Source organism: Melospiza georgiana, chromosome Z (assembly GCF_028018845.1).
Source record: "Melospiza georgiana isolate bMelGeo1 chromosome Z, bMelGeo1.pri, whole genome shotgun sequence".
NCBI classification, from domain to species: Eukaryota; Metazoa; Chordata; class Aves; order Passeriformes; family Passerellidae; genus Melospiza; species Melospiza georgiana.
This window is the reverse complement of record NC_080465.1, coordinates 41,052,795-41,079,144: the sequence shown is the minus strand read 5'-3', so window position 1 is coordinate 41,079,144 and position 26,350 is coordinate 41,052,795. Positions and strand designations below refer to the sequence as shown.

Below are 26,350 nucleotides of genomic sequence, written 5' to 3'. Positions count from 1 at the left end.
TTTCTCAGATCTTAATACTCTTCAAAACCTGTGAGATTTCAGTATGGTGCTCACAGACAAGCCAGTGCCCACTACTAACACTCATCCCACAGCTCCCACTATAAAAGCACAGCAACAGAACTAAACTGTGTTCCTGAATTTATAGATTCCATCTGAGTTATGTTATGTTATGTTATGTTATGTTATGTTATGTTATGTTATGTTATGTTATGTTATGTTATGTTATGTTATGTTATGTTATGTTATGTTATGTTATGTTATGTTATGTTATGTTATGTTATGTTATGTTATGTTATGTTATGTTATGTTATGTTATGTTATGTTATGTTATTACACCAAAGGCTCACTCACAGCTTCCCCAGCACCAGGAACTACACTGCACAGCCACCAGGTCAAATGTGGTACAGAACAGTCTTTTAAGTACAGATCTTTTTTCTGAACCTGACTAAAAGATCTTGGATAAAATAAATGAAAGGGAAAAAACTAGCAAGCTGAAAATACATACATAATAAATATTACATTCCCAAAGTCAGAGATTTAACTTTACAGCCAAGGTTTTTGACATGATCTTCCATTTTTCCACTAGGGTCTCTTGAACATATAGAGAGCATCGGGGAATAGGGAGGGGACAAAGCAGAGCCCTCAGCTCATAGCTTCACAAGCACGTTCATTTACTGCCTTCTAACACTACTCAAACTGAGAGGTGAAATAAACCTTTGCCTGTCACATTTATCATGAAGCAGCATGCACTAGTGCTGATACTTTACCAGACACTAGCTGCTCTTGAAGGCAACTGAACAGAAGAAGTATAGCTAACCATCTTTTAAAATGTCACTCTTCTCAACAATTTGAGACAAACAGAAGCTTAAATCTTATTTCAAAAAAATCACCCCATTTAGGGCTATTGCAATACCAAAATACACACAAATTATTTTGTGAAAAGCATAGCCATTTTGTGATCCTTAGAAGGAAATTCAAGAGTCTCCAAAAAAGGACCATACTTCTTCACCTTTAAAGAACAGTCTTGGGTTTTAAAACACGGGAAAAAAATTCTTTTCTGACAGAAGTCTGCTGTTGAGGTTGGCAAAATACATTCTTTATGTATTCCTGTATTAACCTTCTTAATGTAGCACTTTCATTTCAACTAAAAAGAAAATGGGGCCCTAGATCTTAAAAATGTGAAATGTGGGTTTTACATCACCAAAAGGCAAAAATAAAATCAAATGTATTACTAAGGTTACTGAAATAAATAAAATATGTTTGATAATGTTGTGGGACACCTGTCTTACCTCACTCCTTTTAACACCTGTTTTGACAAAGACAGTAGCTTTCTAATTGTGAATTTTTTTACGGCTTTACCATTTATTACTCCCTAGTTTGGGCTCTGTGAACCCAGAGCAACAGCAAACCCTTGAAATAGCTCATGCAGCACAGTTGTACAGCTGAATGACAAGGTAGCAAAGAAAAGGACCAGAAACTTTTAGTTCTACAAATGCATAAAACTGAGGGCTCCAGTGCTATCTTGTGACACTTCATCATCCCTCAGGCTTGGCCATCCACCAAACTGCTACAATTAAGAAAGCAGGAGGATATTCTGTGTATTTAAAGATACTTTTGTAATTGGTATTCCATCTTCATGGACAACTAGAACTGTGCTACAAGTTCTACACCAAGAACCAGAAAAAAAATTTTATACCAAAATTCATTAAATATAATTCAAATAATCAAAGCAGCAGCTTCCATTGAGAAGTGCAACTTATAGCCCTCTTTTAACTATTAATGTAGTTTGGTGGTATCTGCTTGTCTTAATGATGCTAAGCCTGAAAGATACAACTCAACTAGTTTGTAGGTAAGTTTTTGAAAATTCCACAAATCATTGGCATAAATGTCTAATTTGCAAGTTAACTGAGAAGGCCAGATGAGTTGCCTATTACCAAGATACACCTACACAACTGCTTTCATTGTTTCAGTTAATATTCAAACCCATTATGGAAAAACAAAAGCATTTTAGTAGTTCAATATTTCCACCAGATGTTGTCCTGTCAGTTTTTCATCCTGAGCATACAGAATACAGCTCCATCTTTACTTATGTGGAAAAATCCCACTTAGTAAAATGCCCCCTGATATCCTATTTCCACAATGTGCAGTAAAGAGCAAATTACTTCTGTAACATAAAACATCTGGTAGATTTTCAGTCACATCTGTGTGCTTCAAAAGATTTACGAGCAGAACTTCAACCATTTTTGTACAAGATCAGATACAGAGGCATGAGTTAAGGCCGTAAAAATGAAGAAGGATTTTTAGTGGCACATCTCTAAGCTGCACACAGCAGTGCCCCAACAAGAACAGCTTCAAAAGGTGTTTCTCAGAATTTTACCGTTAGAAACGCTTCAATTTCCTTTATATTCTTGGCTACTAAAAAAGTTAAGAGTAACGTAGTTAAAAACTTCTTTTGCTCTGTATGAGAAAGGCAAGCATCTTTATGGTTAAGACCGAATACCTTGTCCCCACTGAGGGAAAACCCGGGGGGGGGGGGGGGGGGGAAGCGAGTAGCTTTTACGGCAAAGTAGTGAACTTAAAACAGGACAACAAACAGCCACATATATTGAAAAACAACAACAACAAAGCTACAGCAAAACCCCACTGAAATCGCTCTCGGCCTGTCGGGGCTCCGAAGGCCACAGGCAGCGCACGCAGAGGCGGAGCCCGCGCAGGCGCACGGCGGCGCCGGGGCGCGGTCCCAGCGCGGAACATGGCCGCAGCCGCTCGGAGCGGGGCGCCGCAGGCTCGGACCGTGCCCCGGGGCCGCGGCAGCAGCTGCGGCCGCGCTCGCCCTCCGCGGCAGCGGGCGCCTTACCTGCGCCTCGTGTGCCGGGGCACGGACGGACGGAGGCACGGAGGGAGGGCGGCGGTGCTGCCGAGCCGCCGCGGGAGCGCTGCGGGACGCGCCCGGGCCCGCCCCGGCAGCCCGCGGTAACAAAGGCGCTTTGTGACAGCCCCCGGCGCTGGGAGGCTCCCGGGGAGCAGGGCCCGGGGCAGCCGCCGCAGCTCCAGGGACAGGGAACGGAAGGCAGGAGCCACGGGGCGGGGGGCAGCCCTGGCGCGCTCGGGAGCGGAGCGGTGCCCTGTCCCGCTCCGTGCTGCAGCCTCCGCTCCGCAGCCCTGTCCCGCTCCGCTGCCCTGTCCCGCTCCACAGCCCTGTCCCGCTCGGTGCTGCAGCCTCCGCTCCGCAGCCCTGTCCCGCTCCGCTGCCCTGTCCCGCTCGGTGCTGCAGCCTCCGCTCCGCAGCCCTGTCCCGCTCCACAGCCCTGTCCCGCTCGGTGCTGCAGCCTCCGCTCCGCAGCCCTGTCCCGCTCCGCTGCCCTGTCCCGCTCCGCTGCCCTGTCCCGCTCCGCTGCCCTGTCCCGCTCCGCAGCTCTGTCCCGCTCGGTGCTGCAGCCTCCGCTCCGCAGCCCTGTCCCGCTCCGCTGCCCTGTCCCGCTCCGCTGCCCTGTCCCGCTCGGTGCTGCAGCCCCCGCTCCGCTGCCCGGCCGCGCTCCCACGGGCACCAGCGCTGGGCCGGGCGCTGCCCACGCAAGGGGCTGGCTGATCAGCCTGCTGCCCGGCCCTTCCATGCGTGCTTCGTGTTGCACAGTGCACGGACCCCGACAAAGCACGCCACACCTTAGCTTCTCAGCTGCCACGTATACATGATATGTGAATTCATCTGCACTTAAAAGCATCTAAAGTTGACTCCCTAAGGCTTTTCTGCCCACCTGTTACACGGGTTAAGGACAGTGAAGCACTGAAGATGTAGGGTGATGAGTACCAGACTGGGCGTAGAGGCTGAGCAAGTTTCCTCCTGCTGCACTGTAATTTAATTCATAACCTGTCTGCTGCAGATGGATAGCATAGTTTCTTTGTAACAGCAGTGTTAGACTAATATTAAGCAAATTAGACTGCTGTAACAGAGCAGAGGTCAAAAAGACACTTCCCTGTGAGAGGTGAAAGGGGATTTTGCTTCTGCCCAAAAGAACTATGGGGTAAATTAAGGAAAAGTGTTAATTCTGTTTTCTACTTGTTACCTATGGTTTGGGTATGGTTTATTTGATCAGTTCATTGCACCTGTTAAGTGCTATTGAGAACCAATAAAGAAGCAATGTTGAACACGTAACCAAAAAAGAGAAAGGTTGCCACTGAAGCAAAGTGTTTTGTGTTTTCGCCACCGAGAGGAAACACAACTGACTCGTTCATATGAATATTTTTGTTTTAAAGACGTGTTCCCCTCTCATTCTGTGGAAAAGTGAGTTATTTCTCAAAACCCTAAAGGAGAGAAAGAAGCCAGTAAAACCCCATTACCATCCCATGTCTTTCAGCAAGAATTTAATGGCTTTACATAGGTATGCATTCATTTCTAAACTTCGAAACTTTTCATTGTTTTTGCTTTTTGTGGCTGATCACATAAAAAATCATCTGTGCAAGGAAGCAGGGACAAAAGTCCACAACTCCAAAATTACAGAGAGAACCTACTGAGCTGTGGGGTGATCAGGCCCTTGGAAAGTTAAACTTGCCAGAAGGAAAAGAGGTACAGGTTGATGGGGCACACCCAGATTAGGGATGGTTTACAACCCTTTTATAGCACCTTCCCTCTACATGCAGACCCAGCATACTTTACTGGAAGCATACATAAGGATTGCTTTACTTCAGTTGCTACACTCACTCACCACTGAATATAGCAAGCTATCCACCTGCATGTTATCCTAGAAAAGAATACAAACATAGGCACATCTGCAGCAGCTGTAGACCTGGGATGTCAATGCCAAATATTGACAACTGAAAAAAATACAAGAATTATTATCTAAAAGTTAATTTACATAGTTTCCAATGTAACGATGTAATATTATTATAAGATACTATCAGGTCTCAGTTCCTCAGTTCCTCTGCTCTGTCTACATCCCTACTTGTGATGTAACTGACCACATCAAGTAATGGACCAGTTATCTCTGATTTTCATTTTTATAAGTTTGCTTCACTTTCTTATATTTTAAACACTCTGCATAGCTTAATCATAATGTTAGACGATAAGTATTTTAGTATTTTCTAAAATACCAAAAGTTTTCACATCATTAGTTACTCAGCCTTGAACAACTCGAACAATACAACTTAGTAAATTCTAGCAGCATGGTCTGGAAGCCTATCTCTTGAAGTTCCCTCAAGATATTAGAATGTATAGGTGATCTAGCAATAAAAGTTTCACTTATTGGCAGAATTAGTCCAGGGAAGATTCCACTGTCTTTGTTAGGGAATGTTCAGTTGAAGCCTTGATAAAAGCAGCAGAATGACCAACCAGCTCATCTATTTCTCCCATGTAATTCAGATGCCTGAACAAAGGACAGGGAAGTTTTAATTCACTATTCCTTTTGAATACCACTCTAATTCTGGTTGCATTTGTTTAGAAAAGCCTCTTTTCTGATAACACACTGTTCCTGAGCCACAAGAATATTCAGGGTAAGGAGGTATTCTTTGCAACAAAGAGCTGCAAGAATGTTCCATATGAAAAGTACATTAAAAGAATAATAACAGACATGCTTTTTGTCTGTAACTGCTCTGCAGCAAGGTAATTCATTAACTATATTTCAAGACAAGTCAACCTGGTTATTTCCAAATTACCTACAAGTCAACGATTATGCCATGTGCAATGAATGCTCCCTTTCCCTTATAAACAGATTAATATCCTTTCCCAAAAAGGACACCCAGCATTACGTCCCCTCCAATATAATGGACAATTAACTATTTGAAGTATTCCAGCTTATTACATTCCATCTTAATACTTAAAAATACTAGATTCTGGAGTGTAAGATGGAAAAAAACCTGCTGGAAAAATAACTATGTTTTCATATAAATAATTACTTTTCAACTTGTAGTACAAATATATGTAGGCTTGGCACTGCTGTAAAGCATTTCAAACATTCACCAGCACAAGAGACCACTACAAACTCTTACCTGGAACTTTTTTTCCTATTTTATTCAAGCTGCAGCCTACTTCAAAAGGGAAAAAAAAATAAAGCCTTATATTAAGTAAAATCAGAAAATTGTAAGTAAAATCAGAAAATTAACAACGGGCTCTACACTGGTAATAACAGTATCTTTTGCTAGCTCTTCTGTAACTTAGTTATATCTGTCTTGAAGAACTTGCATAATGTAAAAAAATCTTATTAAATGGGAAAAAATTAACTTATTTTTCAGAACAAAAACTTACATTCACAATGAACAGATATGTCTGGCAAGTTTGTCACCTGAACAAATATTAGGTTTCAATGCAGAGGTAGGAAATCCAGTGGAGCTTAAAATACAACTCATCAGTCATTCCAAATATCTTCCAAAGTCTTCCTTCCAAATTTAATTTTACTAACCTTCTTAGACATTAAGATCTTAAATGGCATTTATGTTTTCATATTTTCTTTCCATTTCAATTTGTGTAGAGAATATCTCACATTTGTTTCCACATCCACCTTGGCAAACTCACTTGAAAGAAAACATGAATAACAAACATTGTAATGCATCAAAAGCCATAAGATACAGATATATGGAACAAATTGGGTTGGAAGGGACCTTTAAAGATCACCTAGTCAAACACCTTGCAATAAGCAGAGCACTCCTTCAACTAGATAAAGTTGCTCAGGGCCTCATCCAACCTGACACTGAATGCTTACAGGCATGGAGCAGTTACCAATTCAGGGCAGCCTGTTCCAACATTTTATCAACCCTGTTGTAAAGAACTTCCATATGTCTAGTCTACATCTTCCCTTTACATTTTAACCATTACCCCTTGTCCAATCACAACAGGGCCTACTTAAAAAGTCTGTCCCCATCTTTCTTATCAGCTTCCTGCAAGTGCCAAAAAAAGCCACGATAATGTCCCCCTGGAGCTGTCTCTTCCCTAGGCTGAGTAACCCCAGTTCTCTCAGACTGTCCTCATAGGTGAGGTGCTACAGTTTCCTGATCATCTTCATGGCCCTCCTCTGGACTACTCCAACATCTCCCTGTCCTTGCTGTGCTGTGCCCCCAGAGCTGATGCAGCCCTGCAGATGGGGTCTCAGCAGAGCAGAGCAGAGGGGCAGAATCCCCTCCCTGCCCTGCTGCCCACCCTGCTCTGGATGCAGCCCAGGACACGTGTGGCTCTCTGGGCTGGCAGTGCCCGTGGCTGGGGCATGTCCAGCCTCTCAGCCACCAGCACCCCCAATTCCTTCTGGGCAGGGCTGCTGGGATCTGTTCATGCCCAGCCTGTGCTGGTACCGGGCCTGCTCTGACCCACGGGCAGCACCTTGCACAATTGGCTTGTTAAACCTCTTAAGGTTCACATGGGCCCCTCTCCAAGTCTGACCAGGTCCCTCTAGACGGCATCCCACCTTTCATGTGTGTCAGCTGCATCACTTGACTGGGTGCCATCTGCAAACCTGCTAAGGCTCCCACTGTCCATGTGACTGATGAAGATACTGAATGGTACTGGTTCCAATATGAATTCCTTCCTAAGGGACATTGCTGACATATCTCCGATCTCCAACTGGACATTGAGCCCTTGACCATTACCCTCTGGATGCAAACAACCCACCAAATTCTCATCCCCTTAAGAGTCCAACCATCAAATCCATCTCTCTCTACTTTAGATCCAATTAATCACTATTTTAATCTAACATTTTCCTATGCTTCTGCTAGCCATACATCAAACTTTAAAGCACTGAAATGGATACATACTATAGACATGAATACTGTCAGTAAGAACTAAGAGTATGTTTTATGTCAAGGTTAGTGGTTTGCAAGCCATAGAAAAAAAATGATGCTGCAAAGAGAAATGTGCTCCCTCAACTCCAAGCAGTACCAGTTCACAGAATAAGGATGCTCCAAGATAAGCATCCCCTGCATCTCCACTCCGAAAATTAATTCTGTGTGAAATCTAAGTGCTATTGCCTGATTAAGCCACACAATTAAAAGTACACTGATTTCCTAAAAGACAGAAGAGGTTTTAGGTCTATTAACACAAACAAAATAAAAAAATAAAAATAGTTAAGTAAGCAAACTAAAGTTTGAAGTTTGTTCCTGTTATTACCTGTTATCATTCTAACTATTCAAAACCAGTAACAGTAGTAGTCAGGAACATACACTGTTCACATCCCAATTTAAGGGCAGACCTAAAAGCACTCCATTTCAGTCACAATTGTTAAGATTTTAGGTAGAACTTGCAAAATTTTTCTAGCTATTTCTACCACTTGTATCTGCCTTTCAATGTCTTACATGAGCAAATTAATTTTGCAAGAAATTCCTATTACATACCAAATTCCAGGCCTATAGGAGAATTCAAGCCATAGAACAGGCTAAGAACAAGGTTCTACCCTAATGTCATACTACATGTACTCAACAGCCTTTGGCACACCTCTTTCCACTGTATTCACACTCATCCAGCCCTGCTTGAAGTTAAAATAAACCATTACCCTAGCATTCAAACAATGGACTCAAATTCCATCTACTGCACATTGGAAGTGGCAGAATTACAGAAAATTGAGTTCTGATATTGGGCTTGGTATTTTCTCATTGGTACTTTACTCATTATATTAATTTAATTCAAATTAATTCCCCTTTAGAAGTATTACCTATTTTCTAGAAAAATTGTAACCCAAAAATACATATGCATCATTAAAAAAAGTAAACTAAAAAGCATGCACTTCTTGAATCATTCTGCTATGTGCTGTGAATTCATCAAAATCTTAAATGGAGATGAAGCGGGGAGAGAAAAAACAATGTAGCCAAGTGTTATCAAATGTATATGCTGTTTTCTTTGTATTTTCAAGGATGTGAGATCAGATATTAACCTTAAATAAAGACAGTGACACATTAAAATTACACAAACAATTATTTTCTGGTAAATAAAAACTGAAAATTGTTGACTGCTGACAGTACTGGACACACAACTGTAGTGGGCTGGTGCTGGCGACACACCAGGCAGCCACCAAAGCCCCTCACTCAATCCTCTGCAACTGGACCAGGCAGAGAAAATATAACAAAGGATTCATGCGTTGAGATAAGGAGTGGGAGAGATCACTCATCAAATACCATGACAGGCAAAACAGACTCAACTAAGATATATTAATTATATTTATTACTGAACAAAATTAGAGCAGGACAATGAGAAGTAAAATAAACCCTTAAAAACACCTTCCCCTCACGCCCTCCCTCCTTCCCAGCTCTGCCTTCTCCCGCAGTGGCACAGGGAGACAGGGAATGGGGCTATGGGCAGTCCATGACCCGTGGCTTCTCCCACTGCTCAGGGAGAGGAGTCCTTGCCCTGCTGCCCTGTGGGCTCCCCTCCCATGCAGACAGATCTCCATGAACTGCTGCAGAGTGAGCCCATCCCACAGGCCACAGTCCTCCCCAAACTGCTGTGGGGTGGCCACTCTCCCACGGGTGCATCCTCCAAGGGCAGGCTGCTCCAGCCTGGGAGCAGGGCCCCTCTCTCCATGGGTGTCCCACGGGGTCACAGCCTCCTCCAGGCATCCACCTGCTCCAGCACGGGCTCCTCCATGGGCTGCAGATGGATCTCTGCATTCCCCATGGATCTCCATGGGCTGCAGGGGCAGGGCTGTCTCACCATGGGCTGCAGATGGATCTCTGCATTCCCCATGGATCTCCACGGGCTGCAGGGGCAGGGCTGTCTCACCATGGGCTGCAGATGGATCTCTGCATTCCCCATGGATCTCCACGGGCTGCAGGGGCAGGGCTGTCTCACCATGGGCTGCAGATGGATCTCTGCATTCCCCATGGATCTCCATGGGCTGCAGGGGCAGGGCTGTCTCACCATGGGCTGCAGATGGATCTCTGCATTCCCCATGGATCTCCATGGGCTGCAGGGGCAGGGCTGTCTCACCATGGGCTGCAGATGGATCTCTGCATTCCCCATGGATCTCCACGGGCTGCAGGGGCAGGGCTGTCTCACCATGGGCTGCAGGGGAATCTCAGCATTGGGAACATCTCCAGCCCCTCCTTCTTCACTGACCTCGGTGTCCACAGGGTTGTTCTTCTCACATCTTCTCACTCTGCTCTTCTCTGGCCACAGTTACAACTGCACAATAACTTTGTTATCCCCATTTCTAGTGGGCCCAACTTTGGCCAGCAGCATGTCCATCTTTGGAGCAACCAGGGATTGGTTCTGCCAAACATGAGGGAAGCTTCTGGCAGCTTCTCACAGAAGCCACCCATGCAGCCCTGCTGCTACCAAAAATGAGGCTATGTAAATCCCCATGTAAATGTAGGAAGTTATGTAACTCTGAAATAAAACTTTAAAACTAAATTGTCTGAAAAATATTTCATGGACAATCTTGAAAATGTCCTCTTTCTCATCTTCAGTAATCAAGCCTACTCAGCAACACAGTTTAAAAGACAGAACTTCAACTTATTTTGAAAGTCACTATTATAAGAAATTACCAGGAGAACAAGTCATGTCTTTCAAGTTAATTGTGACAATTTGTTGAGATGGGGGTCAGTAATTCCTATTTGTTTCAATGATCTCCGTGACACCATTACTTTTGCTCTCTTCTAGACACGTATCTCTTTTCTTAGTAAAAGTAGCAAACAGTGTATCCATCATTCCCAAAACTTCTAGTAGCTCCTCTTGATAGTCAATTTCTTTTCCAATAGCTTGCTGGAGTTTCAAGAACTGTTTATCAACTATTGCTGACTGCCCAACCACAGGTTGATAAATGTCTATAAAGAAAAATATCAGTTAAGAATCTATAGTTGTATAAAAAGGTAAAAATTATATTAGCTAGTTAGAGATACATTTAAAGACTCTAGCAGAAGTCCAACATTCGGAAAAAATAAGACAACTTTAATGTTGTCTGTTCTGAAAGCATAAGCTTTATGTACTTACAGCAGCAGTATGCCAAACTCACAGAAACAGAAGTTTTTATAACCAAATACTATTTTTAACATCACTAAATAAGAGGAAGCTATTTGTACTATGTAAACACAGAAACATAAAGTATCAAAGGTACTTAGAGACCACAAGGAGCTTCCTGCAGCCTGTGCAAATCAAATCCTGACTATGGTCAAAGTTATCTGGAAATATCTCTTTTTTGGATCATTCTCTTGACATTAAGCCCACAGATATAAACAGAATCATTAAGGTTTGGTTTCTTAAAAATGTAGCACTTTCAATCTTATTTGCAAGCTAGCTATATGGCTTTGAGAATCTTTTTTGTATTGTCTTACCAGTGATCATATCGGCAACAATAACCAGCACAGGAGTAAATCTAGGCTCAATCACACGCCTGCAAAATTAGAAGACATTCCTATTTTACTGGTTTTGTCAACTGTACTCCACCACCAACAAGCAGCTTTCTCACACAGGCATACAGACAAATTTTTCTTGATGAAGAGACATCACAGAACAGCAGTCAGAGATGAAAGTCAAAAAACCCCACCTATGTGGTATTTACCCTCTACCTTTCAGGAAGCCAGACGGGGCAGGAGGAGTGTCAAAAAGCCTTGAGTACATAAAAACACAAATTTCATCAAGGAGACAGAAAATAATAGACTAAGGGTAGAATGTTTAGCAAAGAAGTAGAATAGCTCATCAGCAAAACCATTCTGTGCTAACAGGTGAACTGTTTCAAACCTATCCCAAAGCCTTGGTATCAGAATAGAAAAGGCATATGAGATTTCAGGAATACCAGTGTTCTACCAGTGATCTGCTGAAACTGTGGTGAGTAATTAGGGAACAGAAGTGTCAAAATAGTCAGAGGGAGCTCATGTTAAAATAATACCTTGCCACAAAGGTAAGCAGGAGATTAACTTGCTTCTCATCTCGGCCTGCAAGTGCACTTCTCAGTGTTCCTCTGCGATGCAGCTCCTGCATGACTGCAACCGTGACTTCAGGGGTATGAAGCATGATGGGTGGCTGGACACATAAAAGAAGAGTTTAGTAGCAAAGCAACATCTTTACACACAACACTGGTGTCAGCAAAACCAAAACAGAACACAACTTAAGACTCCTTTCTAGTTCTACACAAAAACAAAATTAGTGTGACATACAGGGAAAATTAACATCAGGCGACGCATAGAACTCCGACAAAGAAGAAAAACCAATGCCTCACCTCGAGTACTGCATCAAGAGCCTTGGAAGACTGAAAGCTCCTCAGCAGCTTATCATATTTTCTCAAAACACGTTTTACAGGTTTACTGACACAGAAATCTTCCTAGAATTCAAAATAATAGTTCACAGTAAGACAAATACACACACACTCACATAATGGATTAGACACATTTATCATGAATAATTTTATATATCATATAAAATTATAAAATATATAGATTTAATATAAATAAATTTATATGTTATATTTATATATTCTTTTATATAATATTTATATATTATACCCTTCCCCTTCTCCAATTTAGCACATTCAAATAAACCAATTTTTCAGAAATGTTTCAGCACATATTTTCTTACCACATACCTGTTTTGGCATGTAACTTCTTCCTTTCACATAGGTTCTATATGCTGGTTGTCTCTTCTTTTGAGAGTTTTCATTCTTTTCTTCTGGTTTTCTGTGTTTAACATTTAGCACCCCATTGGTCATGCCTACAACTATGGTTTCATCTTCAGGCTAGCACAAAGAAATTCACAGAGTTAGGACCCAGTGCTTATCTGTGCTCTACCATGCATGTACGTGCTCTAGCTACACACTTTTATAGTTTTATGTTTCATAACAAGGTTCAAATCACAGTATCATAGATGACCTAATGTGGAATGCACCTTTTTGAGGCTCCATGATTGAATACTTTGTTCAAGGCAGGGACAGCTTCCAGGCAATGCTCATAAGCAACATTACAGACTGACTAGTGAATCAATCTCAATTATGCATTAACACCCTTCTGTAACTATAAGGTTTTGTTTTTTCCAACAGCATACAACTACCTTTGGCTATTAGGTACCATACAGCAGGCATGAACAGAACCTATGAGAAAGCAAAGCTACCACGGAACAGCAGGATTTTGAGAAATAACTGAAAGTTGTTCAAAACACCAGTCACTGGTTTACATAATTTCACTTATGTAAAGTGAAAGTGAAAGTTCACTTCATATATAATGAAGCAGGTGCAAATTTCACCCAAAAAAATTGTGGATGCCCCATCCCTTGAAGTGTTCAAGGCCAGACAGGATGGCGCTTTGTGCAACCTGGTCTAGCAGTGTCCTTGCCCAGGGCAGGGGGCTGAAATTAGATGACCTTTAATATCCCCTCCAACCCAAGCCATTCTACAATTAGATGATATAATAAAAGCCTACAGAATTATGACAGGAACAGATGGAGATCAGCTGATGAATGGCTCATTTAAGGGCATCAACTGAAGGTTATGAAGATTCAAGTGGAACAATAGGGAGCAATTCTTCACACAAGTATCAGAAATGTGGAACTCCTTATCAAGGAATCTAGGCAAGGTTTCAAGTTTAATCAAGCTCAAGGAGAGACTGAACAGGCTTATGCAATAGTAATTAACTGAATTACAACGAAACTACACTTTGATGAGTTAATTTCTCATCTGAAAATGGAATTTGGGAGAATATCAACACACTTGCTCTGCGTTTAGTTTTCTATATGCATTTCCTTATGCAGCATGTGGATTCAGACCCACCTTTGATTTGACTCAGTAAAAGCATTATAATGTTCTTGTATGACCATTTAAAATTCAAATTTAGTCAACAGAAAAATTCCAGTTTAGTCAACAGAAAACAAGATCATACTTCAAAAGATGTATTATACAAACTCTAGAGATGTAAAACTACAGGTATTGCATATTTTCCAGTCGCCATAGGGTCTTAAAAGGCTATGGATTCTTCACTTCAAAAGAAAATAATCCAAATTTATTATAGCTCAGCTCCCTTGGTAATACAGTAGGAAATGAAGACACTACCCACACATACCTTCCACATTCCAGCAGAGAAGGACAATTAGCAAAGGTAGTAAAGATCCCTCACAGGCCCATTCACATGCCCTTCAAAGGCTACATAAGGGGGTACTACATGACAACAGTATTGCTTAAAAACTGGTGCCAACCTCCAAATTTCAGGCCAGCAGATAACTTATCCACTGGAAATCAAGAGCTTCTGAGAAGTAAGAGTCTCTGCTGTCTGCTTCCAAGAGCCACCTTGACAAACAAATTTGTTTATGCTCACAACCATTTTCTTTCTTCCTCAGACCAACCTGACACCAACTTTTAAAGCAAGTTTACATCCTATTCTGAATTTCTCAACAAATTAACTACTTTTTTTTTATTGCTGCCATGCGAAAGGACTCACAGCATTCCTGAAAGGCAAAAGGTAAGCATAATCATCTTGAAGTTGAAGGACCACCTTTCTAAAGTGAATGCTTTCCCTATGATGTACATTGTCATTCATAAACACAAGACATTGCACTGATCTAGTCAGGTAACATGGTATTTGAATCTATTATGCTTAAAAACTGCTAGTGTTTGTTACTCAGGAGAAATATATTCAACACTACTTTGCACATACACCATTCTTCTGAAACACCCAACAGCCAGGAAAGCAACAATTATTTATTTTAGTGACTTAAAAGGTATCAGGAATTCACTTCTAGGAATTCTAGGAAGTCTAGGAAGACTTCTAATGCGCTTACCGACAACGCAAGACTGAGGATGGATGTTGCATAGTTGAAGCTGTGGACCACTTTGTAGGACGTAGTACTGTAAATCTTCACATGCCTACACACAAAAGCAAAGATAAAAAAGCTGTTAGTAGAGATTTACTGTTGTCACTTTACAGGAACTTCATCACTCTCATCTTCTACAGGTCATTCAAGGAAACTGAGAGTTAATACAATGCTTTCCTCAGACTACCACTGAGCTTCTTAGGTATTTCTCCTGCCACAGTAATGTTCTGTTAAAAGGTATCCACAAGTCAAGTCAGGAGTGCACTTACCTCACAAAAGGTGAAAATGGGGCAAGAATAGAAAAAGAAATTGAAGGCAGGCATAGTGATTATTTGAATTCAGAAATGCGTATTAGGAAAACACTGAGACAGCATTTCTTCAAATTTGTTCTTAATTTTTAAATACAAGATCTACTAGCAATATCTGAGAGTAAATCTGTAGATACTCTTGCATCCAGCTGCCCATTAAGGATTTAGTTGGAAGCACGAAATATTTAACAAACTCGAAAACAAAGTATTATCTTCCAAGGACAAAAGCTAGTGTTATGTAATTGTAAAGCCTGAGGTAGCCTAGGCAATACAGGAGGAAGGAGGAAAACAGATTCAGTGTCATTTCACATCACTTTGTATTTCTAATGTCTAATGTCTCAGACACAAGACACCAACTATCAGTACTCGTCAACTGAAACCGAATGAAAAAAGCAAAGAGGTCACGTTCACAAGCACTCTTGGGTACAAGAAGCAAAAGCAGCAAGACACAAACCCAGGCTTTTAAAAGGCAAATACTAGCACATTTTCAGATATTTAAACTGTATTAAAGTTAAAAACAGTTACATTCCTGTCCTGGGTTGACTATATGATGCTTTTATCCCCAATCGTCACATTCTGTTTATGTTGAATAAGTTTTGTACCTTTAAGAGTGTTCCAGAGAGTGAAGGGGGGAGAGAAGAAGCGCGCAGTTTGTTTTCAGACACTGCACTCACTCCTCCACATTCCTGCTCCTGGACTGTGTTGTCTGCGGACGGACAGCGGGGCAGAGAGCTCTTCTTTTGCTTTTTAGTTAGTTCTAGCTAGCTGAGGCAGAGAAGTTCCCTGGACTGTTTTTTTCCCTTTTTCTTTGGACCTCTTGAACCTGCTCTGGACTGAACACCCAGGGGAGCACCGGCAGCTGCAGCTGAGGCCCACCGGGCCGGGCCTGGCCTGCGACAATTCCAGCACCGGACGGACTGATCAGAGACTGAGTGAGCTGAACTTCAACCTGGGGTTTTCTCAGTTTGTCATCTCTTTTAGAGTGGCAAGGGGTCTCATTGTTTGATATTGTGTTGGTTTTATTGTTTAATAAACAGTTTTTTTCCACCTTTCTCCAAGGAGGTATTTTTTCCTCCCGGACCAGTTGGGGGGAGGGGCTGATTGGATCTGCTTTTCCCACCGGAGCTCCTTCGGGGGATTCTTCCCCAAATTTGCTCCAAACCTGGACAAATACATGAATTGGCACCCAACGCGCTGCTGGAAAAGGTGGAAAAAAGCCCTATAATTGTGTGTTTGTTGTTGTTAAAGCAGTTAGTAGTCATGCTGCTTGGACCCCTGATGTCTCTGGTTGTGAAAGCCTCCGTGTGGCTCTGGGCTCTAGACCTTTTTGAGGTTTCAATACCTTTCTGGTCATTAGGATTATTGTCCTTCACAAGTAATTTTTACGGTAGAGGCGTACGGATTGGAATAGCTGTTGCGCTGGCCTTGGTGATAATGATTTATAAAGCGTTCACAAAGATACTGGCCTCTGTTTACGACATGTATGGTTTATGGTTTCTTCATCCTACCCAGCATCCCAATTCCAGTAGTACGTTTTGGGAATTTATTAGTAACTACACTCAGTCTGTTAGAGGAGGAGCCAAGAATGAGACTTTCCAGCCTTCCCTTTCCCTCTTCTCCTTTGGATTGGTTATGTCACTTTTTGAGAATGTTCAGTTTCCCCTGAATATTAAAGAGACCATCTTTCTGGTATTTAATCTGGTAAGCTTCCTCTATATGGTCTGCAGCTTCTCTAGAATGAGAGCTGAGATATCCAGAGGAGCTGGTGAGACCCCTGACCCAGAAGCAGATGCAGGCGTGAAAAATCCTGAGTGGGGTGGAGAATGGGAAAATATAGGCCAAACCCTGAAGGAATTTTCTGATCCTGTAGACTGGGATTTTCCACGGGAACAAATTCAGAACGCAGCAGAGGTGGGGAAATACCTAAAGGAGAAGTGCCATGACGATTCTAAGGAGAAAAGGCTCATTGCAATAAGCTGGGCCCTGGCCTATGCTTATTGCACTTTGTTAGATACTGTCGGGCAGCAGACAGAGGCAGGGGGGCAGGGAGATAAATCAGCTATCTCAGTCACTCAAGCTGTAGCCAACAGCCCAGGCTCGAAGCCAGCAGCCAGACCAGATAGTGAGCCTAAGCCAGCATCTAAACCCATGGCTGTTGCTACCAGTACTAGAAGTGAGAAACGCACTGAAAAAACTGATCGACCAGTGGATGATGATGATGGTGATACAGGAGAAGGAACCTCAATGCCTCCTTACATAAAATCAGGAGTCAAAGCAGCAGGTGCAAGACCAGACACAAATACTGAGTCTTATTCCCTGAAGGACCTTCGTGGCCTAAGGAAGGATTACACCCGACGACCTGATGAATCCATCATTAGTTGGCTGGTCCGTCTCTGGGATGCTGCAGGCGAGGCTACAATTCTGGATGGCACTGAAGCCAGGCATTTGGGATCCCTGTCACAGGATCCTGTCATAGACCAAGGAATGATGAGGGGGGCTAACTCTCACAGCCTCTGGGAACGGGTCCTAAGAAGTGTAGCAGAACGATACCTGTGTGCAGACGATCTCTATATGCAGCAAACTCAGTGGAAAACCATAGAACAAGGGATTCAACGCTTGAGGGAAATGGCAGTAGCTGAGATTGTCTTCTCAGATGATGGAAACACTGTAAATCCAGACTTGGTACCATGCACATCTCTGATGTGGAGAAAACTTGTACGACTTGGGCCACGAGAATACGCTTCTGCTTTAGCAATGATGAAGCAGGGTGATGGTGAGGAGACTGTGCTGGATATGGCAAAGAAGCTCCAAGCTTATACAGACACTGTGAATGGCCCAACACATGCCAGAATCACAGCGGTGGAAACACGTCTTCAAAAATTAGAGGACAAGATAGAGGAGGGTCACAAGAAACTGAGGGAGGAGATTAATGAGAGCTTTCTCCAAATCTCGGCAGTACAGATCAGAGGTTCTGGTACCCAACACAGACGTTCCCTGGATGGCGAGAGAAGGTACACCCCATGAGCTGAGCTGTGCTTCTACCTGCGTGATTGTGGAGAAGACATGGGGAGATGGCATAGAAAACCTACCGCTGCTCTGGCACAACGGGTGAGACAACTGAAGATTCACAGAGGAAGTTCCAAAAGGGAAGCAGCTCCAGTGGCCAGTAACTGAACTGTCACATATGATGATAATGACAATATTTTTGATCCCCTTGAAGGAACCTCCAAGACATATGCCCAGGAAAAGAAGGATAACCAGGCTTAGAGGGGCCCTGCCTCTAGCCAGGTAGAGGGTGGAGAACACCGTGTTTTTTGGACTGTGTGGATTCATTGGCCTGGCACATCAGAACCACAAGAGTACAAAGCTTTAGTTGGTTGACACTGGTGCACAATGCACATTAATCCCATCGAGACATGTGGGGACAGAGTCTGTTTCTATTGCTGGTGTGACAAGGGCATCACAGGATTTTACTTTGGTGGAAGCTGAGGTGAGCCTGACTGGAAATGAGTGGAAGAAACGTCCTATTGTGACTGGCCCAGAGGCCCATACATTTTGGGCATAGGCTACCTTCGAAGTGGGTATTTCAAAGACCCAAAGGGACTCAGATGGGCATTTGGAATAGCTGCTGTAGAGACAGAGGGTGTCAAGCAGTTGAACAGCTTGCCTGGACTGTCAGAAAGCCCATCTGCAGTAGGTCTCCTGAAGGTGGAAGAGCAATGAGTGCCAATTGCCACCTCAACAGTGCACCGCCGACAGTACCGAACGAATCGAGATGCTGTGATCCCCGTCCACAAAATGATCCGTGAGCTGGAGAGCCAGGGGGTGGTCAGCAAGACCCACTCACCCTTCAACAGTCCTATTTGGCCTGTGGGAAAATCTGAAGGAGAATGGAGATTGACAGTGGATTATCGTGCCTTGAATGAAGTGACCCCACCCCTGAGCGCTGCTGTGCCGGACACGCTGGAACTCCAGTACGAGCTGGAGTCCAAGGCAGCCAAGTGGTATGCCACTATAGACATTGCCAATGCATTTTTCTCCATTCCTCTGGCAGCAGAATGCAGGCCTGTTTGCTTTCACCTGGAGAGGCGTGCAGTACACCTGGAACCGACTGCCCCAGGGGTGGAAGCACAGCCCCACCATCTGTCATGGACTGATCCAGGCTGCACTGGAAAAGGGTGAGGCTCCAGAACACCTGCAATATATTGATGACATCATTGTGTGGGGGAAGACAGCAGCAGAGGTGTTCGAGAAAGGGGAGAAAATCATCCAGATTCTCCTAAAAGCTGGCTTCGCCATCACGAAGAACAAAGTCAAGGGACCTGCTCAAGAGATCCAGTTTCTGGGAGTGAAGCGGCAAGACGGATGGCATCAGATTCCCACTGATGTCATCAACAAGATCATAGCAATGTCTCCACCCACCAATAAGGAGACACAAGCTTTCCTAGGTGCCATAGGTTTTTGGAGGATGCATATTCCCAAATACAGTCAGATCATGAGCCCTCTCTACCTGGTCAGCCATAAGGAGAATGCTTTCCACTGGGTTCCAGAGCAGCAACAAGCCTTTGCACAGATCAAGCAGGAGATTGCTCATGCAGTAGCCCTTGGCCCAGTCAGGACAGGACCAGAGGTGAAGAATGTGCTCTACTCTGCAGCCAGGAACCATGGTTTGTCCTGGAGCCTTTGGCAGAAGGTGCCTGGGGAGACTCGAGGCCGACCACTAGGATTTTGGAGTCGTAGTTACAGAGGGTCTGAAGCCAACTATACTCCAACAGAGAAAGAAATTCTGGCTGCCTATGAAGGAGTCCAGGCTGCCTCAGAGGTAACAGGCAATGAAGCACAACTCCTCCTGGCACCCCGACTACCGGTGCTGGGGTGGATGTTCAAAGGCAAGGTTCCTTCCACTCACAATGCCACCAGTGCTACATGGAGCAAGTGGATTGCTCTCATCACTCAGCGCGCCCGTATAGGTAAACTGAATCGCCCTGGGATTCTGGAAACAATTACAAACTGGCTGGAAGGTACACGATACGCTCTCTTTACTGATGGTTCGTGCCACATTGTGGGAATGAACCGGAAGTGGAAAGCAGCCATATGGAGCCCCACACGACAGGTGGCAGAAGCCACTGAAGGAGAAGGTGGATCAAGCCAACTTGCTGAACTCAAAGCTGTTCAACTGGCCCTGGACATTGCTGAGAGAGAGAAGTGGCCAAAGCTCTACCTTTACACTGATTCATGGATGGTAGCCAATGCTCTGTGGGGATGGCTGGAAAGGTGGAAAGAGGCTAACTGGCAGCGTAGAGGAAAACCAATTTGGGCTGCTGAAGAGTGGAAAGACATTGCTACCAGGGTAGGGAAACTGCCTGTGAAGGTCCGCCATGTAGATGCCCATGTACCCAAGAGTAGAGCTAATGAGGAGCACCAAAACAATGAGCAAGTAGATCAGGCAGCAAAGATAGGGGTGTCCAAAATAGACCTAGATTGGGAACATAAGGGAGAGTTATTCCTAGCTCGATGGGCCCATGATGTCTCAGGCCACCAGGGCAGGGATGCCACCCATAAGTGGGCACGAGACCGAGGGGTGGATCTAACCATGGACAGTTATCCATGACTGTGAGACATGTGCTGCCATCAAGCAGGCCAAGCGAGTGAAGCCCCTGTGGTACGGTGGGCGGTGGTCCAAGTACAAGTATGGGGAGGCCTGGCAGATTGACTACATCACACTGCCTCAGACACACCAGGGCAAACGCTACGTGCTGATCATGGTGGAGGCCACCACTGGATGGTTGGAAACCTACCCTGTGTCTCATGCTACAGCCCGGAACACCATCCTGGGCCTTGAAAAGCAAGTTCTGTGGAGACATGGTACCCCTGAGAGGATTGAGTCAGACAATGGGACTCATTTCAAGAACAACCTCATCAACACCTGGGCTAGGGAACATGGCATTGAGTGGGTGTACCATATCCCCTACCATGCAGCAGCTGCAGGCAAAGTGGAGAGGTACAACAGACTGTTAAAAAGCACACTTAAAGCATTAGGTGGGGGATCTTTCAAGAACTGGGAGCAGCATCTGGCAAAAGCCACCTGGTTAGTTAACACCCGAGGCTCTACTTACCAAGTGGGCCCTGCCCAATCTGAGCCTTTGCAGAGAGTAGATGGAGACAAAGTCCCAGTGGTACATGTCAGAGGTTTATTAGGGAAGACAGTTTGGATTAATCCTGCCTCGAATACAGACAAACCCATTCGTGGGGTTGTTTTTGCTCAGGGACCAGGTTGCACATGGTGGATAATGCAAAAAGATGGAAGAACACGGAGTGTACCTCAGGGAGCTCTGATTGTTGGATAAAACCTGTATAAATATCCCTGTTACCTGAACGTTATTACCATTGTCTGTGTATAGTTGTATAATGGATGTATCATGTATGTACCTGAAGAGTTAGAATTTATATTAGTGTTAGCAGTGAGCAGACGATATGGGGATAAGGGGTGGAATGTCCTGGGTTGACTATATGATGCTTTTATCCCCAATCGTCACATTCTGTTTATGTTGAATAATAATAAGTTTTGTACCTTTAAGAGTGTTCCAGAGAGTGAAGGGGGGGAGAGAAGAAGCGCGCAGTTTGTTTTCAGACACTGCACTCATTCCTGCTCCTGGACTGTGTTGTCTGCAGACGGACAGCGGGGCAGAGAGCTCTTCTTTTGCTTTTTAGTTAGTTCTAGCTAGCTGAGGCAGAGAAATTCCCTGGACTGTTTTTTTCCTTTTTCTTTGGACCTCTTGAACCTGCTCTGGACTGAACACCCAGGGGAGCACTGGCAGCTGCACCTGAGGCCCACCGGGCCGGGCCTGGCCTGTGACAATTCCGGGACTGATCAGAGACTGAGTGAGCTGAGCTCAACCCGGGGTTTTCTCAGTTTGTCATCTCTTTTAGAGTGGCAAGGGGTCTCATTGTTTTGATATTGTTTTGGTCCTATTGTTTAATAAACAGTTTTTTTCCACCTTTCTCCAAGGAGGTATTTTTTCCTCCTGGACCAGTTGGGGGGAGGGGCCAATTGGATCTGCTTTTCCCACCGGAGCTCCTTTGGGGGATTCTTCCCCAAATTTGTTCTAAACCTGGACAATTCCAAAGACTGGAAAGATCAGTTTATTTAAAAAACTGAATCCTTATTCAGAAGTTCTCCATATGCATTCCCAAACGGCACATACAATCCTTATTGATATTCAGATTAGTAAGAGGAAAAGGTTAAATTGTATCATAGAATCATAGTACAGTTTGAATCATAGAATCATAGTACACTTTACCGCAAACAGGTTAGCAGTGATGTGAAATAATACTTTTCAAAGAAAAAAGGTCCTAAAGAATGGAACCATAAGGAAGCCACAAAATATACCAACCTGTCGAGAGATCCTGACAATAACCTTTGTCCAGAGCTGTTCAGGCACAAACAAGTCACAGTTTTATGGTGATTTTTAAGTGAAACTAGTAACTGTCCACCTTTTAGTACATCCCAAACTTTGACATATCGACCTCCTGTGAAGAGGAAGCACACAAAACATACACATGTACATATTTATGCTTCTCTGAAGAAGTTTTCACAGAGTGATGCAGTATTTCCTTCGCAAGTACCTTTACCTCCTAACAGTTTTCTGTACCTACTCACCATCCTCTTCCATTCTATCTTCTGGCACAAGCCTGCTCTTTTCTTTAGGCCATTCTGAATGGACCTAAATGATTCAAGCATTCTCCAATCATACTCATTACCAAAAAAAAAAAAATTTTTAAACTATAGGGTTATGGTACCTCTGATGGAACAGCAACAAGAGACTAAAAAAGCTTGTCAACATGATGAGAAAGACAGTTCTATCCTTTCAAAAGCTAAGTATGTTAATTCCTTCACTTTAGAAGTGGGCCAATTAGTCTGCATTTTGTTATTACAAATTATATTGGGGGCAGGGAGGTAGTGGAAACAACAAGAATATTAAAACAAAGACAAAAAGGAAAGACCCTTACTTGCACCTGGCACCTAAACACAGATTCTGACAGAAGATATTTGAGAAATCAAATTATTACATCACTTACCACTTCATTATCAAACTAAAACAGCACACAAAAAGCTGAAGTATTCCTCAAATGAGGACCACAGAAAATATATTTGATTTAATTCTATAAATTCTAATTCATAGAATCACCTGCAGATACCAGAAGTCCACCAGATGGAAAGAGAAGCACGCTCTCCACAGGATGGCCGTGCTCTATCGTCATGACACTACTCTTTGTTCGTGCATCAAACAGTTTCACAGTGTGATCATAGGAACCTGCAAACATCACCATAAATCAGTTTCATAATTTCAACTAGTTCAAGAACTAAAACAGCTGTGTACTATCATCTAAACGAGTTCCTGGCTAATAGCAACAGTCTTCAATCATACATGTAAAAACACCTTGTGACTTACCTTGGTTAGTTTACAGCCTTGGGGAAACAAATTTTCTAATTCTAGCCCTAGCTACCTGTCAGTCTGTAAAATTAATTTGTTTTCATTTCATTTCACTTCCATGAACGAAGTGTATTTATAATAATAAATATCAAGCAACCTGATGAAACCTAGCTTCTTGTGCCTCATGAAAAAAGGAATACTAGGTTTTTTTCACAGTTTTCCACAGACTAATACAAAGCAATTGTTAGGAAAACCAAAAGCAGCTGATTCCAAGAAACTCCACATGATTTCACATTTTTGAGTGTGCCAGTTATGAGCTGTACAGACTAGAGTCCTGCTCCAGAAACTTGGTACAACTTTTCAGTCACTCCCTGACTAAGGATACATTCACAGTATTTTCTTTCACAAGTTCTGTTAACCCTAATAGACTAAACCATGAAGATGTTAAAACTCAGTTCCTGCAGTTTCCCCTAGAACATCAGTGTCAAGCTTAAAAAGCGAGCAAAAAAAGGAAACAATAAAGTAGGTATTGCACAGGCAGACTGATCCTTCATGACTAAAATGCAATAAACATGACCCTACTGTATCAAAAACTCTCAGCATTTTTCTTCAACTCAAGCTAAAAGAAGTATAAATAAAAAAACAAAACCAAACCTGTTATGAAGACATCTGCATTCACTTTACTTGCACAGCCACATCTCACATAGTCAGTGTGCTCACTGTAAGAGATGATTTCTGTGGCACTTGGAATATCCCACAATTTTGATGAATAATCATCACCACCAGAAAATATTCGGTATTTATCAGACAGGAATCCCACTAGATGAACTGGTCTAGAAAACAAAGTCCACAACACCCGAAGTTAAAATATATTCATGTTTCAAGAAGAGTTAGTACGTATGAAGAGTTTATTAAAGCACTCCAACCTAGAAGTGCAGTGTTTAATGTCAGAACTTGCAAAGCCTCACATTATAACAGCAAATTTCAAGTATGGCTGCTTTGAACAATCTTCTTCCCTTTTAAAATCACTACTGAAGTCTTTGTTATCACTGTAATATCCCAACGGGTCTTGGCAGAACACACACAGGTCTATTCTGTGCAAATGCAGGTGTGCACAGGTATGAAGTCAACCTAGCCATTGGAACACCCAATTTGCAAACAGACCTCAAACAGAAACACTCTGAAGGTCAGTCTGGGTACTTCCTACTGAAAGGGGGATTCTTCTTGTTCTACATAGATAAACCACAAATCGATTTTTCATAGCACAAAAGTCTGTTGAGGCACTACCACTGTCTTCTCCTCACTGATACATCAGAACTCCTAATTTCTTCCGCACCCCATGCTACCATTATGCACTTCTTTGGTTTTGTTTTTGGAGCTTTTAAAGGAATTCCTGCTTTTACTGGTGTATTTCTTCATTGGTTTTGTTTTTTTTAGAACTCTTTTCCTACCAGCATCAAATAAGATGTGCTTATCAATGCAATGTACCTGCAAGAGAGTATCTACACAACATATTAAGAGACACCTATGTGAAAATGTATTTACTCTTCTACATACTTGATTCATATTTAGATTTTTTTTAAATCTCACTCCCATTTTAAATTTAACTTAAATCTACTTTTCAGCAAGATCTCCATGAGACAGTCAAAAGCGACGTAAATCAGTTCTACTCAGATTTTCAGCAGCATGTGAAGCAGACATACGACTATAATTTAATGTAAATACTGAATATTGCTGAGGCACTTGAGCGGGTTGCCCAGAGAAGATGGGAATGCCCCCTCCCTGGCAGCATTCAAGGCTAGGCTGGGGGGGGCTCTGAGCAGCCTGGGCGCTATAGCAGCAGGCGTTCCTGCCCTGTGGCAGGAGGGGTGGAACACGGCGATCTTTAAGAAACCCCCCGGTTGCTTTAGGATGCAAACAAAACAGCCCTGCCTTACTTGGTTTGACCCTCGAACTGCCTGAGCGGGGCTTTGCCGCTGACGTCGTAAAGGGAGATGCTGCCGCCCTCGCTGCCGGCGGCCAGCAGGCGCCCGTCGTCCCTGTAGGTGGCACAGTACGCCGCGTCCCGGAAGCGAGAGAACGTCTTGATGGGCTCCTGCGAGTAGCGGCCGTAGATGTGGATCTGCCAGAATAAGAGGGAATTACATCTCCCGGTGTCATGCCAGCTGAAGAACAACAGCATAAAAGCCTCCGAAAGGCCACTTACCCTCGAGGATGCTGTGACAGCGTAGTTATACGGCGGGACTGGGGAGAAGTCAATTTTATTTATGGCACCGAATTCCTTTATCTGAACAGGTGTCTAAAACAGTTGTGATAAAGATCGTTAAATACACATAAGGACACAATCAAGTATGAAAACAGCAAAATAAAAGCTATTTTTCCTACAAATAATTTAAAACTCCGTAAGAATCAAAACGTTTTTGCGGTGCAATGATAATGAGTTTCAATTCTGACAGACCACTCCTGTTCTTTTAATTTTTTTCCAATTCACTCAATACAACTTACCCTTTTAATTACGTGCTCTGAACTTAAAAACTAACTCATACGTGTTTATAAAAAAAAAATCATTGCACCAAAGCAGTAAAAGAAGGCATTCTGAGCCAGTAACTGCGACTGCTGGGCTTCCTCCTACCTTGTATCCCCGCCAGTACAGCGTGTCCTGTGTGATCTTCTCCCCGAGCTTGGGGCACGCCTGGACCACCACTGGCTTGTACGCGGCCATGACGCGGGGCCGGGCCGGGCCGGGGCAGGCCGGAGCTCAGCGGGAGAGGCCCGGGAAGCGGCGGAGACCCGGGAAGTGGGAGAGGCCCGGGAAGCGGCGGCGGGCTCGGAGCACACGCGGCACGCCGCGCCGGCCGCGAGGAGAGATGGCGGCAGCACCGGCAGTGCGTCATCAGAGCGCGCCT

The 26,350-nt window shown here is 43.5% G+C and overlaps 1 protein-coding gene across 2 annotated transcripts; it reads right to left on the bottom strand.

Annotated features, from left to right (window-relative positions):
- Positions 1-6,186: 6,186 nt before the first annotated feature.
- Positions 6,187-26,292, bottom strand: UTP15 (UTP15 small subunit processome component). Of its 2 annotated transcripts, XM_058044326.1 has the most exons (12): positions 26,077-26,292; positions 25,651-25,743; positions 25,382-25,566; positions 24,099-24,277; positions 23,199-23,324; positions 22,404-22,539; positions 14,669-14,753; positions 12,489-12,638; positions 12,126-12,227; positions 11,796-11,929; positions 11,242-11,300; positions 6,187-10,734 (listed from the first exon to the last, which is right to left on the bottom strand). In XM_058044326.1, exons 1-12 carry the CDS (start codon positions 26,164-26,166, stop codon positions 10,511-10,513), a joined length of 1,563 nt encoding a protein of 520 aa, XP_057900309.1. In that variant the 5' UTR covers positions 26,167-26,292; the 3' UTR covers positions 6,187-10,510. The 2 variants fall into 2 exon arrangements, with proteins under 2 accessions (XP_057900309.1, XP_057900308.1); XM_058044325.1 differs by having other exon boundaries at positions 25,382-25,743.
- Positions 26,293-26,350: the final 58 nt, after the last annotated feature.